Source organism: Bemisia tabaci, chromosome 2, assembly GCF_918797505.1.
Source record: "Bemisia tabaci chromosome 2, PGI_BMITA_v3".
NCBI classification, from domain to species: domain Eukaryota; kingdom Metazoa; phylum Arthropoda; class Insecta; order Hemiptera; family Aleyrodidae; genus Bemisia; species Bemisia tabaci.
The window spans coordinates 25,953,872-25,975,181 of NC_092794.1; the positions used below are offsets into that span (position 1 = coordinate 25,953,872).

Below are 21,310 nucleotides of genomic sequence, written 5' to 3' on the forward strand. Positions count from 1 at the left end.
CTATTTGCAGTGTTTGAACACGGCACATTACTTTAATACATGCCGAGCTGTTACTATGAGCGAGAGGAGGGGTCATTCCACGGATGTGCAATGTTGTCACTTTTTGCATTAAAATGCCGGAATCATCTTCGAATGTAGCTCGTCAAGTATGCACATTAATCGATCACCTGACATGGCAATATTGCTCGTATCGAGGACCACGACTTTTCCAGCTGCGAGAAATAAGGAAAACGCAACTTGACAAACCACCATTCAACAACGCGATCAAAAAGTAATCCTCGAGACATGTTGACGATCGAAGGCCGGAATTTTTTTTTCTTTTTTTTATGTGTGCAAAATTCTTAGTTAGTGTAGGCCGATTATTGCTATGCCAAAGAAGAACGCCTTATGAGTATTTCAATGTTGCCGTATTTACCTAGTGCCTGTCTCGTTGAATCTTTGTTGAAATACCTCAATCGATCAATGGCATTGCTATGATAGTGGTTTATGGATTAAACTTGAGCCATCCATCCGATTTTGTGATTTTCCACGAGAAAACCGACCTCAATGAATGGAGGAACATTTTTAGGAAAGCTAGTCATGTACACCAAGCTAAATCAAAGAAGCGGAATTGGAATTTTCGTATACAAAGACTCTTTCAAAATCGAGTATTCCAATCATGGAAGTGCAAACGGAATACATTAACTTTTGCACGAATAGAAAGCGTCAGGGCCGGATTAAGGGGGTGGCCGCATTGGCCGCGGCCCACGGCGGCAAATTTTGCAATCTTTTTGAATGTAGATATCAAAAAGAGAGAGAGAGAGAAAAATCGGATTCAGAAAATAAATTACAAACGAGAAAAGGCGACAAAATCTCCCATTTTCTGAGAGTGAAAGTATAGTAATTTCTAATTTTGTCGTCTTTCGGTGATACAAGAGACAACACCTTTAATTAGTCGAGTTAAGAGAGAAACCAAACACGCAATTTGACCTGGAAGTCCTGGAACGGAGCGGTGCGGTGCGGTGGTCGCGTCGGCATGAAACGCATAGCGCCTACACGACTGCATGAATACTTCACGCATTGCGCCAAACACACTGCGGTCAGCAGCAGTCGGCTTGAAGCGCATAGCGCCTACAAGACTGCATGAATACTTCACGCATTGCGCCGAACAGTGCGGTCAGCAGCGATCGGCGTGAAACGCATAGCGCCTACAAGACTGCATGAATACTTCACGCATTGTGCCAACACAGAGCGATCGGCGCAGCGGCGGAAGTTAAAATTATTAACCACATTTATGCTTGTTCTTTCATAATTTTTTCGTTTATTTCTTAGAAATGTAAGGCCTCGTCTACACAGAGATAGGTTTACGGAACTTAACTTTCGCCCACAGTTCCGTGAACTTTGGCCTTGAGGCCTTGTCCGAACAGGGATGGGTTTACGGAACTGAACTTTTGTTAGTGTTGACAGGGCTTTCACAAAAAATGTGCCCAACCTAACCTGACTTACACTATTAACATTTTTCGGTATACTTATTTTGCACACAAAAACTAAAAATCGGGTATTTAATTAATATATATAAATAACGGGGTTTATTTTTCCATTGAGAAAATAAATCATGACAAGAAGTTTGTAGTGTCGCAAACCAGGATGTGCGTCTTTGCAGCTTCAATCGCTTATACTGATACTTACATTTTCTAGTTTTTATACCTGAGGTTGGATTCCCATGGCCTTTCACGGATAAAGTATTAATTTGTTTAGAAAATACATTATTCTTTCTCTCTAAATTTGTTTAGTCACGTTAAATTGCTGATGAGACTGGACGATTTCGTTAAACTGCGGATGAATGTCTCTTAAAGATTATCATGAGTGTTTTCCGAAAATTGGTAGGTACACGTAACCATTTGGCAGCGTCCAAATGCTCAAACGACGTTTTCTCGAAGCGGCGTAGAATTGATTTGCTTTTCGTAACTGCATATAAATGACTCGAGGACGCGACGTACAGCGAGACATTCATGTCCTTCTGCATACATTTATTATTGCCTACGATTTTGAGGATTGAGAGTGTGCGCTTCGACTCGATTATTTTTGAAAAATAAACCGCGGTTGTCAACGCAGCTTCCCTTATTTCCACATTTTCTTGCACCCCGTACCCCGCTCATTTTGAGGGAGAAAAACCTACGAGATGATTCGACACTGAGGCTGTTCTATTCAGAGGGGCTCTACTGTACGATGGTATATATCAATGGATTGGAGGTTGCTTGAATGAAGAAGTAAAATAACTTGCCGAACCTTAGGTAACCTATACACATGGAGATAGGAACATATTTCGTAGTTTCATCAGTATTACTTCAACTGTACACCATTTTGCTAAAAAAAAAAAAAAAAAAAAAAAAAAAAAAAAAAAAAAAAAAAAAAATAATAATAATAAAAAAAAAAAATTACACCGCATAAGTCTTCGGGCGCTGCCAAATTTTCTTAGATAAATTTTGACGTTCCAGGAAAACTTCTGAATGTTTTTCTTCCAATGTTTCAGAGAATGTTATCTTTAATTTGCTGTGAGGTATCTGGAATTCAAGAAGAAATACTCATACCTTTCCTCAAAAATCAATGTTTCGTCAGGGGAAATTTGGCGACATTCGATTGTTCATACGGATTTTTCCCATGGCACGGCAATACAAGCAAGCGCCGAACTCACGCCTTCTAACGGCCAGGGCAAAACAGGTTGAACGAACAATGATTTTCTTATTCTCCCGCATTTGCAAATTGAGAGACCCTCCCAGTCACCCGAACAACGTCACTCTCAAGTATTTGAGTAACAATTTTCACACTATGGTGTATGTACATTTGGGAGACTTTCGCTACGAAAGGAATGAGGAGACAAGAGATCTGAGTAATCAATGTGTCTGAAAATTCAAGATTTACTTTTCTTTTTTTTTTCTCTGAAATCAACTCCCAAGCTCAAAAAAAGCCCTCAAGTTGAGGCCAAAATGGAGGGGATATCCCACGCTATCCTGAGAGTCCACCTCTACATCAAGTCAATAACTCTCCACGCAAAGGTAGGGAGCAAATACATTAGCAGGGTTGCCGTGTTTTCAGTTTTGGAGTCCCCAAATAAAGTGGCAGCCCTGTCAATGTATTTGCTCCGCATCTTTGCATGGAGAGTTTGTCTTGATGTAGAGGTGGACTCTCAGGATAGCGTGGGATATCCCCTCCATTTTGGCCTCAACTTGAGAGCTTTTTATGAGCTTGGGAGTTGATTTCAGAGAAAACCAGTGGCACCATCATGTTTCTCGCGAACTTCTTATGAATCAATAGTCAAATCGCAAATTCCTCACACATGCAACATCTCCATTATCCGTAATTTCAGGATTCCTCCCCGAACTCTGTTAATTCATAATTTTTTCAAGCCAAAGTTATTTCCCCACGTTTCCTCGGTCACTAAGCACCCCAATGATTGGCGAACGTTTCGCGAGGTAGAAGACGTCAGAGCCCCACGATTCTTGGCTAGACGCAGACATCTTAAGCTCTCAAACGCCTCCGACATTTCAGTGGCTTCGCGCGTCTGCCGGCGGCGCAGGGGCGCAGGGGCGAACCGGAGGGGAGGGGGAGGGAGCCACCACCCATCACCCAACCCCCTCCCCCGCGAGCGGCGGCTCTATCCCCTCCACTCTGCCACCCACTCATTCACTACCCGTCGCGCCCACTTAGCCCAGATACCACCTCCGACGCTGGTGAGCCGCGCTGGTGGCCTAGCTCCACGGCGCCGGGGGCTCGCCGCCCCACCCGCTCAGGCTCATTCAAAAATAAACCTCGAGTAATGTTTCCCATTGAGCGCTTCTGCTCCCGACCGTCGCCGTCGCATCCTCATTGATTTTCCGGCCCAGGCGAGCTGTCCATTCACCTTCCCGTCTATTGTTCGTGTCTTCCTTTGCTCTCTCGCCCGGCCCCGACCGCTCCGGCCTCCGTTCAGCTTTCGTCCGCCGATATTAATTGCGAGCATGAGTCAAGCCATCTGGAAAAACTACCAACTGATTCGACCGCGAGGTCGAGAATTTTCTGACCTCGTTTGATTTTTGGTGACGTTTGACCCAAGAGCCTAAATTTTAGACCGCAAGTAGAGTTTTCCGGGAGCCTTGAAAGCTTTGTGACGGTGAGGAAGGAAACTGCGGGTTGCAACAGGGTCACAACGCTGCCGTGCTAAGGAAGAACGCCGTATGAACATTCGAGAGTTGCTAAATTTCCTCGAATAAAACATGTATTCTTGGAGAAAGTTATGCGTATTTTTCTGTACAATTTTCCGATATTTTAGATTTAATTGGGAATAAAGTCGTCTGGAAAATTGGGAGAAAAATATTCAGAATTTTCCGAGTAAATTCGTTGGTTGTTAAAGGAAATATGGCAGCGCCTGAAGGCTCATACGGCGTTTTCCCTTAGCACAACAGAACGGCAGCAGATATTGAGGACGCGCCAATTTTTTAGGCGCCGCGGTCGATGCAGTGCGCTCTAGAAATTTGAATTTTAAATCCTTTTGACAGATACTCGATGAATATAGAATATAGAACAAAACTGAGGTTTTAGACACTATGAAATGTTCGTTGCAACAAGCCTCTTAGCTTAGATATGACTACCTTTTTTACAACTTGTAAAAAGTTTGGAAAAATTTGGGAGAAACTGAAAGGTGTCACTGGCTCTATTGAAATAAACTCAACATCTAACGAAAAAAAGAGAAAAAAATTGAAACGGAGGCCCTAATGGAGGGGCGTAATCTCGTTGACGTTACGGAACGTTATGTTACGTTACCCTCCGATAAGGGGCAGCAGCAGTGGCGTGGAGTGCTTTGCGATATGGACGTATTTATGCTAAAAGGAGATATGTGCAAGTGGAAAGATGGGGTGTGCTCGTTAGTTGGGTGATAAGAAACAATGTGGTCAGTGGATATAGCTCCTTTTGAGAAGATTGAGAAGCGGGATTTTCTATTAAATCAAAAGGAGCTAAACGGCAAAATATGCTAACTCATGAGCCGCGAGCATGGCAAGAGAGCCTTGTGCACAGGGCTCACGAGTTACAGCGCCCCGACGACCATCTCCCCGTCGTTAGAGTGCGCACTCATTGCCGCTGACGTCACTGGCGCACAATTATTCCCCATTCATTCTTATGGCCCGACCACTAACGAGCACACCCCATCTTTCCACTTCCACATATCTCCTTTTCGCATAAATACGTCCATATATCGATTGATACGCCTCTCAAACCTACGAAAAAGATCGATTATCAGGGTGTTCGCAGCGAACACCTTAGTAATCGATTCTTTACCATAGCTTCAAATGACGAGATATCGACAATCGATCATTTACGCCACGCCACTGGGCAGCAGGTGCCTAGGTCCAGCCCAATGCTCAGTGTGTGGAATGTGACGAATTGGTAAGCCAGGGAGCTGAAAAAATAAGCTCGGTAGTCACCCATGAACTTGCTACAACAATCAAGGTTCAATGCCAAAATTTAGTGCAAGATCGTACGTCGGCTCTGGCTGATTGGGGGTGAACCTTGACCCAGTTTGAGATGGACCCTAACCAAGTTAGGACTTACACCTGACCCAAATACTCAGATCAAGGTCTGTTAAGGCTTGAAAGATGAGCCCTAGGTCTTAAGGATGAACTTAAATAATTATAAAATGGGCGAATGGGTTTTATTGGTGAGTTATGCTGCCGTGCTAAGGAAGAGCGCCGTATGAACTTTCAGGCGTTGCCAAATTTCCTTGGATGAAATGGGAATTTCTTGGTAAACTTGACTTAAATGATTATAAAATGACCGAATGGGTTTTGATTAGTGAGCTTCGCTGCCGTACTAAGGAAGGACGCCGTATGAACCTTCAGGCGTTGCCAAATTTCCTTTGATGAAACGGGGATTTCTTGGTTAACTTGGGAATATTTTCCTCCCAATTTTGCAGATAATTTTGTTCGCAATTTCACCTGAAATTCCTGAAAATTCCATGGACAAATTTTCAGAATTTTCCTCAAAAATAAACATTTTATGGAAGGAAATTTGACAACTCCGAATGTTCATACGACGTTCTTCCTTAGCACGGCAGTATGATAGAGACGGCCTCAATTACTAAGCTGATTCTCCTAAAAAACGGAGGCTCAGTATCGTGTTCTCACGATATTCGAAATAAAATGAGAGTATTTACACGCAAATCTTAGGACCACAACGAAAATCTCAATCAGTTCAATGCTTGAGGTAAGAGGGAAAAAATGGCGATTCCGCAAAAAAACGGTTTCAACTTTTTCGTTGGCGTTAGCTCGAGTGAGAACTTGAATACGCACGCGTTATGGGAAGAGTAATTTCTTATGACAACCGCTAACCGGCGTACAGTGGCACGAGCGAATAGAAGTGGTCGGACACGAAATTTTTCGCTAAAATTTCAAATTTTGATGTTAAATTCGTCACATTTTAAATTATAAGGGGTGCTGTCAGTTGAAAATTTCACGAGGAAACCAGTGGAGTCGCTTTTAAAACCTCAAATTTTGTATGAAGTTGTGAGCTGTGAAGTTTCCAAAATTTTGTCCGACCTCCCCCATTGACTAGGTCCATTGTGCGGCGAGGAGTAGGTGATTCATGAAGGCAGAGCCCGACGGGCTAGAAATACACAGGAAAAACGTGTTAAATCTAACATTGGCACGATAAAAATAACCTTTCGAGTTCGGGTATTTCATTGGATGAGGGCGGCAAGTTCAATCAATACAGGAGAAAAACCTGATGTCTCTCTTTTTTAGACGTTATTTCCAAGTGGTATATCTACATTATGAAACCGAGTTTGATGCATTTTTTCTTTTCTTTTCGTTTTTCGCGTTGAAAACAGGTACTTTGCGATTTGATTACGTTTAATGATAAGGAACCGCTATCTCTGGCTCTTCTATAAAATCACTTTCCTGCGTATGGAAACCAATGGCATATGTGTTGTTTCTAAAATGAGGCAGAAATAAAGGTTCTTTACTGCAAAATGTGGTCCAATTGATGGGGAAAGTAAAAAATAAACAAAACATGAAAAAAATGAGGATGGCTCTTTGAGATTGAACTCGGTGCAATTGGATTACATTTTGCTATAGGCAGCCACTGTCTCTGGTTCTTCCACAAAAACAGCTTCTTTCTACATACTGAAACCAACGGCAAATATGTTGTTTCTAAAAGGAGCCATAAATAAAAAAAATCCTTAATTGCATCCTTAAATCCTTAATTTGCATCCTTATTCCAAAAAGTGGTCCAGTTTAAGTTTGAATTCTTATTTTGACAACGTGAGGATCTTTATGATTTCGAATTTTTCAATATATATAAAGTTTAAATTGGAGCCATCGAAAAACGAAATAGGTAAAACATATTTCGGCGATTATGACGGAACAGGTTTTCAATTGAAAAATTACAGGGAACTTCATGGGTCAAAGAAAGTTTGGACTGACGCGTAATGTATTGAAAATCAGCCCTTCAAGATTAATTGCGGTTTCAGAATTTACTAACAATAAGCAATACTGTTTTTTCATACATCACAATATCATTTTTTCGGAAATGCGACTTACTTCTCCATATGCTGAAATTTTTAACTAGGCTGTGAGGCGACACCCATATTTTAAATATTGTCAATTGGGATGAAAAACGTTAGGATACTGCTTACCCGAAGACGCAAAATTTGATCGCAGCAAGAGAGACGAAATTTAAGTGGGAGTGTTTTAGAACCGCAAATCGAAAATTGGTTCATGAACTCGATACGTTTCTCCTTCATATAACTGGCGTAGGCAAAGTAACAGGAATATGAAGCATGTTGCCCGCACACACTTGTAAGGCGCCACACCCGACGCTTGACAAAGCGGAGAGCGAGTGTAAAAACCTGTCGTATTGGCGGACTTAATTTCTTCAATTCCTTTTGATGCACCACTTCTCGAATTCATTATTAAAAAGAAATTGTTCATTGTTTTGTGCAGTTTAAAATTTTTATGCATTATTAGTTTTTCAACGAATTTTTCTTCTCAATCCACTCGTATCTCTCTTTATCATCCCACGTCGACACTTATCATACATCGATAAAGAGATCGGAGAGAGATTTTCTTTGGAGAAGGTTATAAAGATTGAACCCACTTAACTTTCATTTGTTAGACGGAAACTGACCAACATTTTTACATCTAATCAGATCAAACCGACATTTTTGCAAGAATGACCACATATGAAGTATGAATAAAGAACATTCTCAGAAAAATTCGCGCAAACTTATTGACTATCCACCCTAATATGAAAAATAAAATGAAAAACACAAGATATGAACCATTAAAGTAATTTAAAATTGAAACACCTATCTGAGCCTTGTTATTTAAACTCCACGCAGAAGAACGATTCACGGAGAGACAAGAAGTTTTGAACTAACCCTAGGCAGTATACACGTACGGATAACAGGCAATGATTATAATTGATAGAGCACTAATGATCTAATCTGTTCTTAATTTTGTTAAAATTTCACATTAATACTGCGCTCAAGATTTTAGTTCGACCTTATCACTTCGAAGAAAATTTAATTAATAGATCAAGTGGCTCAAATATTCAATGAACCATCAGACATTCTTAAAATATTGAGCACCACAAGACATATATGCATCCATATTTAATATTTATATAAAAAACGGGGGAAACACTAACAAATCTCAAATTCCAAAAATTCAAATTAAGCAAAATATCATATTTGTACAAATGACATTTCTGATCACAAAAAAACCAACACTTCAATGATTTCAGTGTGCTTCACGATGACATAATATTGCCACGTGCTTGGATTTTGTTGTGGCAAGTTTTCAACTTCTGTAAATCAGGAAAGGAAAATGGTGTAAAATCAATTCCGGGATTTTCATCGACTTTAGATCAAGATAAGAAAATCAAAAGATGTAAAAATCAAGAAAAAAACATGTTTTAGGTAATTTATACCAGGACCGGGGGGGGGGGGGGGCAGAGCACCGAGACAGCCCCCCCCCGCCCTGGTATAATTTCCCCCCAATAAGTCTTTTTTCTTGGAACCCCTCCCCCTTCTGTCTACGCCACCACATTGCAGTATGGTAGTCTAGCTCTTTCCCTGTCTATGAGTTTATTCCTACCGGGCTCATAGGGTCATTTACAACTCTTCAGATTGAAAAAAGACGGTAACGCCGTAAGGGATGAAACAGGGAATATAATAGGAGACTCACCTCGTTGCGACTGTTGCCGTGGCTCAGAGTGAGGATGGTGGTGCCCCTGCGGGTGAGCGTGGATTCGTCGATCCGGACGACGGTGCTCGGGTCCAGGCAGAGCTCGGGGCTCTTCTTGGCCGAGTTGATGAAGTCCTCGGCCTGCATGTCCTCCACCTTCTTCAGCTCCCCGTTGGCCAGCTGGATGAGGGAGCCGCGGCTGAAGTTGGGCGCCGTCGCCACGCCGCCGTGGCTGAACGGCGAGGGCGACGTCGACGCCGACGTGGACGTGGGCGTCACCGGAGCCGCGGCCGCCGACGACGAGGGCATCGACGAGGACCCCACCTTGGGCACCTTCGACTCCGGCCTCGTGAGGATCCGGTGCTTGAGGGAGCCTTCCCTCCCGCTCGAGTTGGGGCCGTGCACCGCCTTCAGAGGCCGTCGCAGGTCTTTGGGCGCTGGGGGTTTCGACGTGGAGGGGGAGGAGGAGGACGACGATGAGGAGGATGTGGAGGAGGAGGAGGGGCACGGGGAGGGTAGCGCGGGGGGTGAGTAGGCGGTGGCGGGGGAGTTGGCGGACGGCTGCGAGGCGGGGAACTGCTCGATGGGTACCGTGGACGGAGCGAGGTTCTGCTCGCGGGAGAGCTGCAGGGGGATGTAGTGGCTCGGGTACAGGGAGCCGAAGGGATTTTGGATGGAGGGGTACATGGGGATCCCGGGGGGCGGTGGGGGGACGAAGAGCCCGGGGCCGGTGTACATGCTCCTGTAGCCGGGCGACGAGGGCGGTTCGCTGCTACTCGAGGCGGGCGTCGCTGGTGAGTCTTTAGACTGGCTCAGATTGACCGGTCCGAGTCCGGTGGCCCCGCCGGGGTCGTGGAACTTGTTGATGAGAGATCCTTGCGAGTGGGGGTGGGCATGGGGGTGAGGGTGGGGGTGCGGGTGTTGGCGGGGGTGGGAGTGGAGGGTTCGCGCCGCGGAGGGACTGCCCAGGACGCTGTTGTACTTGGTGGATGGCACTATGGGTTTGGGCAGGGGCCGGATGAACTCAGGCACGGGCGGCCTCAGCTCCGACTTGAGGTACGGCTCCATAAACGTCATTGGGTGCGGGTGGTGGTGATGGGCTTGATGGGCCGCCAGGAAGCTAGGGTAACTCCCGACACTGTGCAGGGGGAGAACATGCCCTATACCCTCCACCGAGAGGCCACTAGATAACATCTATGAGGTTTGCCGCCTCTGAAACAGACATGAACACTTCTCATCAGTAACGATACGCAGACACAGATACATTTATTAAAATCACGTGAAAATAGAGACGGACAGAGATCCAGTCCTACAACGGCGGAAATTAGTATTTGGGAAGATTCAACATTTTCTCATGGGTAGCAATACACGGAAAAAAAAGTTGCAGAAGAAAGTTGCAGCTGGAAAGTAACATCCTGGATGTTAAAAATCTGCGCGACAACTCTTGATTGTTGAAATGAACGCTGCGGTTGTTAATTCAACTTAGCTACGATGTTATTTTAACAGCCAGAGTTTCCAAAACAACATTTAGGAGTTGCCGCGTAGATTTTTAACATCCGGGATGTTACTTAAGCAATTTTTTTCCGTGTATTCATCTTGCCCTCATGATGGCTATTGTACTGCGTATGAAAAGATGTACTTGACAAGTTTACCGGAAAATGGTTTTTTGCGATGCGAATGGATTGCTACAAGCTGGAAAGTTCAAGTGAAGAGGCACCAAATGGCAAAGTTTTTACTCGCCGTCGAAAGGTTAAAGGAGATTTCCTCTTTGTCTCTAGAGGCCTAGAAATGAAAAGTTAATTAAAGGCGTACCTAAATTGATACGAGACGGTACCCTACGGGGAATGATATTCCCCTCTCCCAGGTGAGTAAGGTTCGAGAGTAGCCCTCGAAAACGTATTAAAAGAAAAGAATCCTTCTAATAAACAATTCTGTGTATTTTAGAGGGGCGAATTTGTAGAAGTCCAGACGGAAACTGTGCATTTAGATGAAAAGCTAATCCATTTTTGGGATTAGAAAATTCGTTGTGATTAGTACGTTGAAATAATATCTCCTGAGGTTGATTGCAGATTTCATGCTGTTTTAATTGATTTGAAAAGTTCTATACTTTTTGGTGATTTACAGATTTGTAATATTTATATAGTTTATTGTGCTCGATACTGGATGACCTGAAAAACGGGGCTATACCCTAGTCGTCCGTGGAGGAAGAAAAAGAAGAAGAAATAATATCTAATCTACGAATTTTCATTTTTAACAACCCTATTTCCAGATCCGTGATTTGTTACCATATTTTTTTCTTTTGTGTTACTCTATTCCTTTCCCTTCGCCCCCTTTTGTTTCCTTTTCATACACACATGCATATCTCAGAGGTAAGGAAGGAGAGTGCCTCGACCTGGAATCTTAATTTTGATACGTCACTGGATGTGATTAAAACGGTGAACAATGCCCGATTTACAATTACCAATAAGAATCATGAAGTATCAGAGAAAGGACGATGTTTAAGTGTTGCAGCTTCGCAGACGCATGAAAAAGGCACCGGTTGCCTCACATATCTTGCCACAACGATTCAACAATTTAGAATGAACCCGTCTCTTAAAGCGCCAGAAGACATACTTTCATGTTTTGCTCATGCAACATGGACGCATCCATTGAGCGCAAAAAGTGCATTCAAGCATTGATAATGAGAATATTGAGACCGTCGTTGCGCAGGGCCGGATTAAGGGGAAGGCCACATGGGCCGCGGCCCAAGGCAGCAAATCTAAGGGGCGGCAAAAATTTGCAATTTTTTAAAGTGTAGGTTTAAAAAAAATCAGATTTATAAAAACAAAATTACAAACGAGAAAAGGCGACAAAATCTCTCATTTCCTGAGAGTATAGTAATTTCTAATTGTGTCGTCTCTTAGTGATACAAGAGACAGCACCCTCAATAAGTCGAGTTACGAGAGAAACCAAACACGCAATTTGGCATGGAACGACTTAGAGAGAAATGATAACGAGGACTTGAGATGAAAAGGAGAGGACCTCGGCGCGGCGATCGGCATGTAACACATATTAGCGCCTACAAGACTGCACGAATACCTCACGCATTGCGCCAAACACAGTGCGGTCATTGCGGCCAGCGTGAAACGCATGGCGCCTACAAGACTGGATGAATACTTCACGCATTGCGTCCAACACGGTGTGGTCTGCGCGGCGCGGCGGCGGAAGTTAAAATCATTGAACCACATTTATGTTTGTTCTTTCATAATTTTTTCGTTCATTTCTTAAGAATGGAAGGCCTTGTCCACACAGAGATAAGTTTACGGAAAATGAAGTATTAAAATCAATTATTTGATAGCTAGATAAAGCAAACAAAAATCCAAACCCGAGCGTCATTATTTTCAGTTAACGAATCCTGAACAGAATATGATTAATTGGATTGTGTTTTGCGATAAAGGAACCACAATTATTTTAGAGCGACGTGTAAGCCATCCAGAGCTTTTACAGCTAAGTCGAATGAAAAATAGTAGTTCTATCTCTTTTTTCTTGATTTCTCGCCTCTTTAGGACTGCACCTGTTTCTTTGTATTGTGTGACTTTGCAGTGATGCATTTTATTACCTGTCATGGTCGGGCGAGCAATAGTGCTCGTGGTTCGCGTGTCTGAGGGCTTTGGCTTGGAAAACCCCTCTCAAGCAGAGTATCGTATCATTGTAACTTGTCTCACCTCAGCAGCTACAATTTGCAATCCGCCTAACGTGCAATTACTCCTGAAGCTCCAAGCTCTATAACCGTCTCTTACCTCGTTTCCTCCATCAATTTGCGAAGCAATTATTTGAACCAATATCGAGCCATCTTCGCCTGATATATCAAACACCTACAGGTGGCAATTACACCACAAACCCCGCATTTCTTGTTCTTTTTTTTTACTTGAAGGGCTCCTTTGCCCGAGTGGATCATATTTATTGATTTTACTCATACTTTAGGTGATTTTTCCGCAAAATTAGCGCGGATCACCGACAAATATAGGTCTTAGAGCAAAAAGAGAAGACATTCTTAAGATTTGAGTAAGACTCCTTGATTAATTTCCGATTTTACAGGCTGAAACTTTTCGTTCGTTGACGAATCCCGGTTTTATAGTTCCTAGACAATAAGACGACACGCAGGTTCCCTATCCGTCTGGGTACAGTTCGCAGGACCTCTAAATGAGGCGCGTCTGCAGAGTAGGACGACTTGGTTGGCAAAAATATGCGAAATCTGCCGTGGTAAGAAAAACCGCGAAATGGATAATGAAACGTTGCCAAATCTCTTCGAATCAAACGCAAGTTTCTTCGGATAATTTTTGAGTGATTTTCCTTTAAAATTTTAGAGAATTTTTTTTACAAGTACTTTCAATGTATAAAGAAAACGAACGTCTAGTTTTTACGGAATGTGGAGCTTGGAAAAAATGAAAATTTCGTTTCATTCAGGAAAAGTAGTTTTGAGGCCCTATTGTATGTATGTATATATATTTTTCCACCAAAACACATTGAAAAGAACAACGGAACAAACGGAAAACGCTTAACTTCAAGGTTTAATATCGTTTCGATTATTGTGCCTCGAAGGACCGAAAATGATCATATCATTTCAATGATCATTGAAAATATCTCCGGAAATTTTATCAAAAATTTCACTGAAATTCCAAATCTTTCATATTTTGCTTTCTTCGCGATCCGCATAGCCCCTTCAAATTTGAAAATATCTCTGGAAATTTTATCAAAACTTTCAATGAAATTTGGCAATGCTTGAATGCTCATACGGCGTTCTTCCCTGGCAGGGAAGAGAGGAGGATCGACACGATCAATCTAACAAGCGTCGCACACTGATCCGAGTCAATAGGAAAAGTCGAACAAAATCTGGAAACTTCGAACGCATTTATTTTCGAAAATACGAAACAAAAAAGTTTTGAATGTGGTTTTATTGGTTTTTCCGTGAACTTTCCATTCAGACACTCTTATTGAAATTGAATTTGTGACGAAATCATCATCAAAATTTGAAATTTTATCCAAAAAATTCATGTCCGACCTCCGCTATCAACTCGTTCCACTGTGCGTCGTCTGGAACGAGACGCGATCGCACCGTCACCTGTCTGGCATGGCGTCGCCGGCGCCGCGTCGCGTCGCGTCGGCCGGCCATCATGACGCGACACAACGTCTTGCGGTGATGACGGTTTATTTTGGACCCGGCTCTCATATCGCCGCTCCCCCGCCAAAAACGCCTAACTAGCCCCTCGGATGAGCCCTGTTCCGGGTGTGTTAGCATGGTGTCTGCGGCTCCGGAGGGAAAGGCGATACCCTTTCCTACGGGTCAAGCGGCGGTGTCTTCTCGCCTCGCTTCCTCATTCTAACCAGTGGCGTGGCGTGAATTGCGATGTATCGATTGTCTTGCCATTTTAACCTATGGTAAAGTATCGATTATTAAGGTGTTCGCTGCGAACACCCTGTTTATCGATCTTTTTCCATTGGTTTAAACGGCATAACAATCGATGTATCGCAAAGCACGCCACGCCACTGATTCTAACGTTCTCTTTTGCACGTGGTGCGTCGCTTTTCGACGTGGTCTCCTGTCTCTGGTAAACGATACTCCTCACCCTCGTTCTGCATATCCATGGCGGAACTAAAAAAAGTATCCTACTCGATCACGGCGTTTCAGAGTGTCAGCTGAAATGTATTTTATTACAAAACTCCCGAACGCGCGGAGTGACCGTTGACAGTTAAGAAAATGGATCTTGTTCCACAAGAACTCAAAATGGGTTTTTTCTTCTTTTAAAGCAGCCCTGGGGTCGCTTAAATGGTTGGAGAATCAAACGAATTTGGTTAGTTAAAAATGTGTCAATGTGTGGTTGTAACTACGCCATAATTGTGAAAGTTATGGCGACTCAAAATTCACTGGGAAAAAAAAACTTTGGATGTAGAGTCCAGACTCTTGAAAACATTGACAAGAAAAAGGACTCTTGATTCAATCAGATTTAAGCTTAAATCAAAAGGAAATCCGCTCAAATTAAGAGCCTTGGTTCTTGATTTAAGCAAAAATCCGTTTGAATCAAGAGTATTTTTTCTTGTCGATGTTTTTAAGAGTCTGGACTCTAGATCCAATGTGTTTTTGTCCAGTGTTGGGCATAGCCCTGTTTTTCAGGCCAAGTCAACTTTAGATTTTCACAAAGATTCTCTTGCCGGAAAAGTTGCTCTCTTGGACTGAGGTCTCATTTCCAGCGGATGGCCGCAAATATGCGTCTGGATAAGGTTAGAGTTAAATATTTTCCACTTCAACGGGAGGGAAAATAAAAATGTATCACTGATTGTTGCGCGCTCGTTCTAACTACTTCGCCTTCAATACTAAAGTAGGCAATGTGAGCGACTTGAGAGCAGTAATAGTTGCTTGCAGTGATGTAGTTACGTTCATTTTGCATTAAACATTGCTTCAAACTACTACTATCTTCTAGAAGCGCCCCGTTCGACACTTTTTCTGACCCGTTCTCCCCGATTGGAGAGAGTCGGAAAATCGTTTCAAGTCAATGACACTGTTTCCCCTCTCTTTAAATGAATAATAAACAATGAATTCTATGTGAGGCAGCTTACCTAGATGGATATACAGGTAAATTGTTTTAATGCACAGAATTAAAACGGACGAAATCCAGTCTTGCGAACCTGCAATAATCGCCACTTCAAAGAAGCGGACGTTTCGAGTTCACCACAGACCTCCAAGAGGCACACCCACCCTGGTTTACCTCCTAATCCCACCTATCTGCCTCGTCTCGAAATAGTCCTTTCTGAATGAATGTTAAAACGGCCAAGTCAACGAGCAGCCAGTACAGCTTAAAATATTCTCCGTCAATTCTTATACCGCTATTAGCTTTGCGCCAAAAGAAAACACAGAATAATGAATATGATGGCTTGTAAAGTGAATGAGAGGGGGAGAGGATGGAGGGGGACGGTTAGAGGGAGGGGGACGAGAGGAGGGAGAGATATAGAGATAATACGAGGCAAGAATCAAGACCGAGAATGGGATAACGAATTTAATGCCCGAAGGAATCTTGCACTCGAACTGGTCGAGAGTCAATTCTATAATCGGATTGTACGCTTAAAACCTTGCGGGGAAGGCGGCACAAGACTGTGAACAAGATACCTTTATGCATGCAAAAAAAAAATAAAAGAGTAGTTTTAGCTAGGGCTATTTATCTTAGTTATATGCTTGAGCCCCATTCGTTTTGCAATGCATTCTACCCTTCTTTGCCACGTTTTTCATATTATTCGTTCCCTCCTATCTCCATGGAAACTGCTCATATACTTGGATGTCCCACAAAAAGAGAAATATATGCTCAGGGGCCTACATCGTGGGCATAGATTTTGTCATGCGATAAATACATAGGTGTGATACCAATGGTGGCATTGAAAGAGGTCATACTTCAATTTGAATAAAGAATATATCTGCTGTTTAGATCAAAATTCTCTAAAATGCCATCACATATAAAACAGTTAACACGCTGAGAATCTGCTGTCTCAAAACCATAATTTTCGAGTCATGGTATGAAGTCATATACCTTTTCCGAACTGTCTCTCAAAGTCAAAATACAGTCTCTGTTTTATTCTTATTGCTGTTCACGAGAGGCCTTTTTCACTTTTCTCTATCCTCAGTAGCCAATCTAAGACGAAGTTGCTGACGATGAAAATAAGTTACTGACGGTGATAATAATTACAAGATAACGTATATATGCAAATCCAGTTACACCGACTGTGTTGAACTAGAGTATTTTGTCAAAAAGATTTTTTTTTCTTTCAAAAGTTTGTCAGCTTCTCGAAGAATTATATATGCCGAGTGGGCCTAAACATTGTCCCATTTCGTAATAGTAACAACCTCATGCTGCCAGACAATTCGTGTGACAATTCGCAGGATCATTAATCCCTTGGCATCGTCGCTGAACACTATTACAGACGACAGGTTTCGGCTTTCAGCGTAGGATAGAGGCTGTCTACATCCTACATCTAACTGGGGAAGATTCCCACAGCGGTTGCGGGTTGCATACACACACACACATTGAAGGCGCATATAGCCGCTTCAAAATATGACTCTCGCACGTCCCACTGCACAGGCACAGGTGAGTTGCCAACGACAGCAAACTAATTGATGCTGTATATTGTCATTTATACATTTTTCTCGAGATATCGATTTTTTTGGTAATGATGCTTTTCCTTTTAAGTTCTTAGGGATCTTGTATCGGGATTCTTTGTTCCCAGCAGCAAAATTTCCAGGAGAGTAAATTTTAATGCATGTTTCCTCATTAAATGCGAGTTTGGCCTGCGAGGGAACAAAAACGCTTAGCTACAGAACGCCGGATTGATACCTCGATTATTCAGGAAAATTTGTCTCAACATCAGGAGTCGGAGACATGATTCTTCACTGGAAAATTGGCAGAGAGAACAACCGTCCAGCTCACAAGCCAATAATTATTACGAAAATATTTTATATCATCGGGTTTAGACCATCAAAATGAGATAAAAACTTCGATGCAGATATCGAAGTCTTCAAAATAGAACACGAATCTTTAAGTGGACAAAAACTTCGATTACTAAAACCCCACGACGATTCTTAGAAGTTGGCAACACTGTATTTTCTCCATTTAAATGTACGTAGAACAATCGATTCTTGGCGAGGCATCTTGTCTCACCTAAAATCGAAATTTTTGATGGATTTAAATACAGGAAAACCAGCGTTGCCAACTTTCATGATTCGCCACTGCCAGATCCGACGCTCAGTCTCAGTAATTGAAAACTTTGGTTACCTCGACTAAAAACTTTGTTTATGGATAGACGGAAATTATTTGATCCGCGTGCACTATTAACCCAAGAGGGGATCGCATCGACCTGCTATCCTCTTGTCAATGGAGGGAACTTTTACTTCAGGGAATCCAGATTTTCTCAAGGGCAAGAGCAAAAATTTGCCCGACGCATCGAGATTCCTCAGTAACCTGCCTCACATAGAATCCATTGTTTTATACTCATTTGAGTGAAGAAAAATTAGCGTTGCCAACTATCAAATTTCGCAAATATTCACGACAGAAAACTGGGGAACACCTTACGGATTGCAACCTCTGCAAAAGATCCCAAGATTGAGGCATTTTCTTATAAAATTCTGGGACCATGTGACGTTTCCGTTTTCGGGTAAAAAAAATGAAAGAAAAAGAGAATTTTATTTAAAGTCCCAAACCTCTTCGGGGAGTTCTGCCCCGATTTGTCTCATCGATCACCAACACCAGTGGACACCGTTTTTACCAGATTCGACCAACCAGATCCGTTGGTTTTCGATAGATCGAACGTTTTTTAGAACCACCTCGGGGGGTGGTGCCAAAACCACGCACCAATGTTGCGATTCGTTGGTCAGTTCCAAACTCCAATACTTAGAGTGGCAGCTCGGAAGTGCAGGCACAAAAGTAGTACCGAATCTCTAAATAAAATTCGCTTAATGAGATGAAATTTTACAGTCAGGCTGATTCTAGTTGAATCAGTGGCGTGGCGTGAATTGCGATACATCGATTGTTATGCCATTTAAACCTATGGTAAAGAATCGATTATTTAGGTGTTCGCTGCGAACACCCTGTTTATCGATCCTTTTCCATGGGTTTAAATGGCATAGCAATCGATACATCGCAAAGCACACCACGCCACTGAGTTGAATCCGCCCGATTGATCGCAAGAAATGTCGAATAAAATCGGCGAAACGGCAACGGCGACGTGGAGTTACAGGATCCAAATGAATGCACGTGCAAAAATGATAGCCGTAAGAGGAGTGAAGAGAGGCGACTAGTGGGCGGTTGGAGAGGGGAGGGGGTCACCCCCGACCCTGCCCCCGCCCCCGGGGGCACGAGGAGAGCATCGCACGGGGGAGAGGGGGGCCTCCGGAGAAGAGGTGACGGAGCTCCGGAAAAGCTCGGGGGGCCGGGCGTGGAGAGTGGGGACGACCGGCCGCGGGAGGGGGAGAGGGGCGCCTCGAGAGAGAGGGGAAAGGGGCGCCTCGAGAGAGAGAGGAAAGGGGCGCCTCGCGCGGTCACTCACACAACGAACGGCGCGCCGCGCCGCGCCGCCGTCTCGCGCGGCTTCTAATCTATAAAATACATCCATAGTAGAGTGCTCCGCTGTCAAGGTCACGCGCCCGGCGCTGCCGCCGCCTAAAGCTGCCACGTCTAGTTGATAAAAATTTTTTGAAGGGGGAGGGGCTCGAGCGAACCTGTTTTGCTTTTGGAACTCACACCCTACGGCCAAGGGAAGAAATGAGGAACACGAGAAAGAGGTACATTCAGAATTGCTACCAAATCCAGAAAATGAATTTCCCCGATGTCCCCAACACATTTTGGTGAAATTCCCTGACAATTAAAGATGTGCCAGATGACCAAAAAGACATAATTTGAGGTAGTTTTAGCGTAAAATATGTTGTTCGAAACGTCAAACCCATCCTAGAAAACAAATAAAGGCGCTTATCAATTTTTCTCTGACACTTTCGTCATTTTCCCTGAAATTTCCAGGTTTCCACTGAATCTTTAAAATTCCCTGACATTTCCTCGACTGGGGCAACCCTATACATTACCTGCGTCCGTTTCACCTCCGACCATCCGCAAATTTAACTTTTTTTCGTTTCGAAGAATAATTGTGCTCGAATTGTATTGCAAAACTGTAGTGGGGAGAGTTAAGCTAATCGGATAGAGAGGCTGGAGAAACGATAGCCGCCGCCGCCCCCCTCCCCCCGCCCACCTTTAACTTTAGCAAAATTTTAGTACGTCATCTAATTTTACTTGAATTGTATCGGTCGTTTTGGAAATTGCAACCGCCATATTACAGGAAAATTGGGGCGGGACTGGTGAAATGTTAGTCGGAAAGGTACACGCATCACCACTAACACCGGCGAAACGAATTGTATTTGATCTGTATTGAATTGAATTGTATCGTCAACCTTGCTTAACCAAAGCTCATTGTGTATTTCAGGTACAACCTACTTTTCTGGCAGAAACATTGTCAATTTTGCGGTGGGAGGTGTACCATAGAATGTTCGTCATAGGTACCTTCTTATCAATCTCTCAACATTGTGTTACCTTCATAAAACCCTTAGAATAAAATTCGGAGGGCACTCCACTCCGGAGCCAATGATGCTCCGAAACAAACGTCCCGATTTGAGTAAGTCAGAGCGAAATCAACTCTTTTGCAGAGTTAACTTCGCTTTTGACGAGTAGATCTCACTCCTCACTCAAATTACTTGGGGTTTTCACGTGAAAAATTAGTTCCGTGGTGTAATGCTTTCTAAATATATACTGCGCGATTTTTGATGGTATAGATAATCTTAGAGTCACTGCACTCACCACACTAGGTCAAGATTGAATCCCATCGATTCAGCTGAACAAGTATACAATTAGGGACTTTCATCGGGAAAACTCACCTGCAACAGAATAAAAAATTGGCCTCCGGCCAATTTATGCGCGGCGCTTCGCGCCGCGTACCGGCGCTTCGCGCCGGCATTTGGGGGGCTTCGCCCCCCCATCCACTTCGCGGATTGGTGCGGGGACCGCACGGGACTTTCTCGCTCGAGCCGGCGCTTCGCGCCGGCATTTTGGTGGCTCCGCCACCTATCCCTCAACGATCTGATTCTGTAAATACCATTTTTATCGTGTTTGTTGAAACTTAATTGGAACTCCTCAATGATATGTGATGAACATATTCAGAATCGCTTGTCAACACTGAGAGGCATCTTCGATTAAATAATACACGAATAATGCCACACAGTGAAGACTGCGATCCTTAAAAATCTTAGCAATTCTAAGATTCTTGAGGATCTACTGAGGTAATTGACAGAATGCTTTAGACATGGTCATAATCTCGGTGGAATCATTCATTGGTACAACAATTATATAAAATAGTAGACTATGAAACAGTACTCACTTAGAAATATTAAACTTAAAATATGATCTGAAAAAAAGCACATCACAGCTACAAGCCCTTTACTTATGAAATAAAATAATAAAATTATAAATTAACTCAAATCATTCATTTCGCACTAACGCACTATGAACGGATACTAGGTTTTACAACTTATTTTATAAATTATACTAACTATA

General features: G+C 43.1%; 1 protein-coding gene across 5 annotated transcripts in view; it reads right to left on the minus strand.

The window, feature by feature from the left end:
- Positions 1–21,310, minus strand: part of LOC109032426 (uncharacterized) — a 109,723-nt gene that overhangs the window by 30,148 nt on the left and 58,265 nt on the right. For all 5 annotated transcript variants that reach the window (XM_072297035.1, XM_072297037.1, XM_072297036.1 and 2 more), the window contains one exon: positions 9,198–10,409. In XM_072297035.1, the coding sequence (XP_072153136.1) occupies positions 9,198–10,391 (1,194 nt within the window). In that variant the 5' untranslated portion in view covers positions 10,392–10,409. The remainder of the gene's footprint in view (positions 1–9,197; positions 10,410–21,310) is intronic.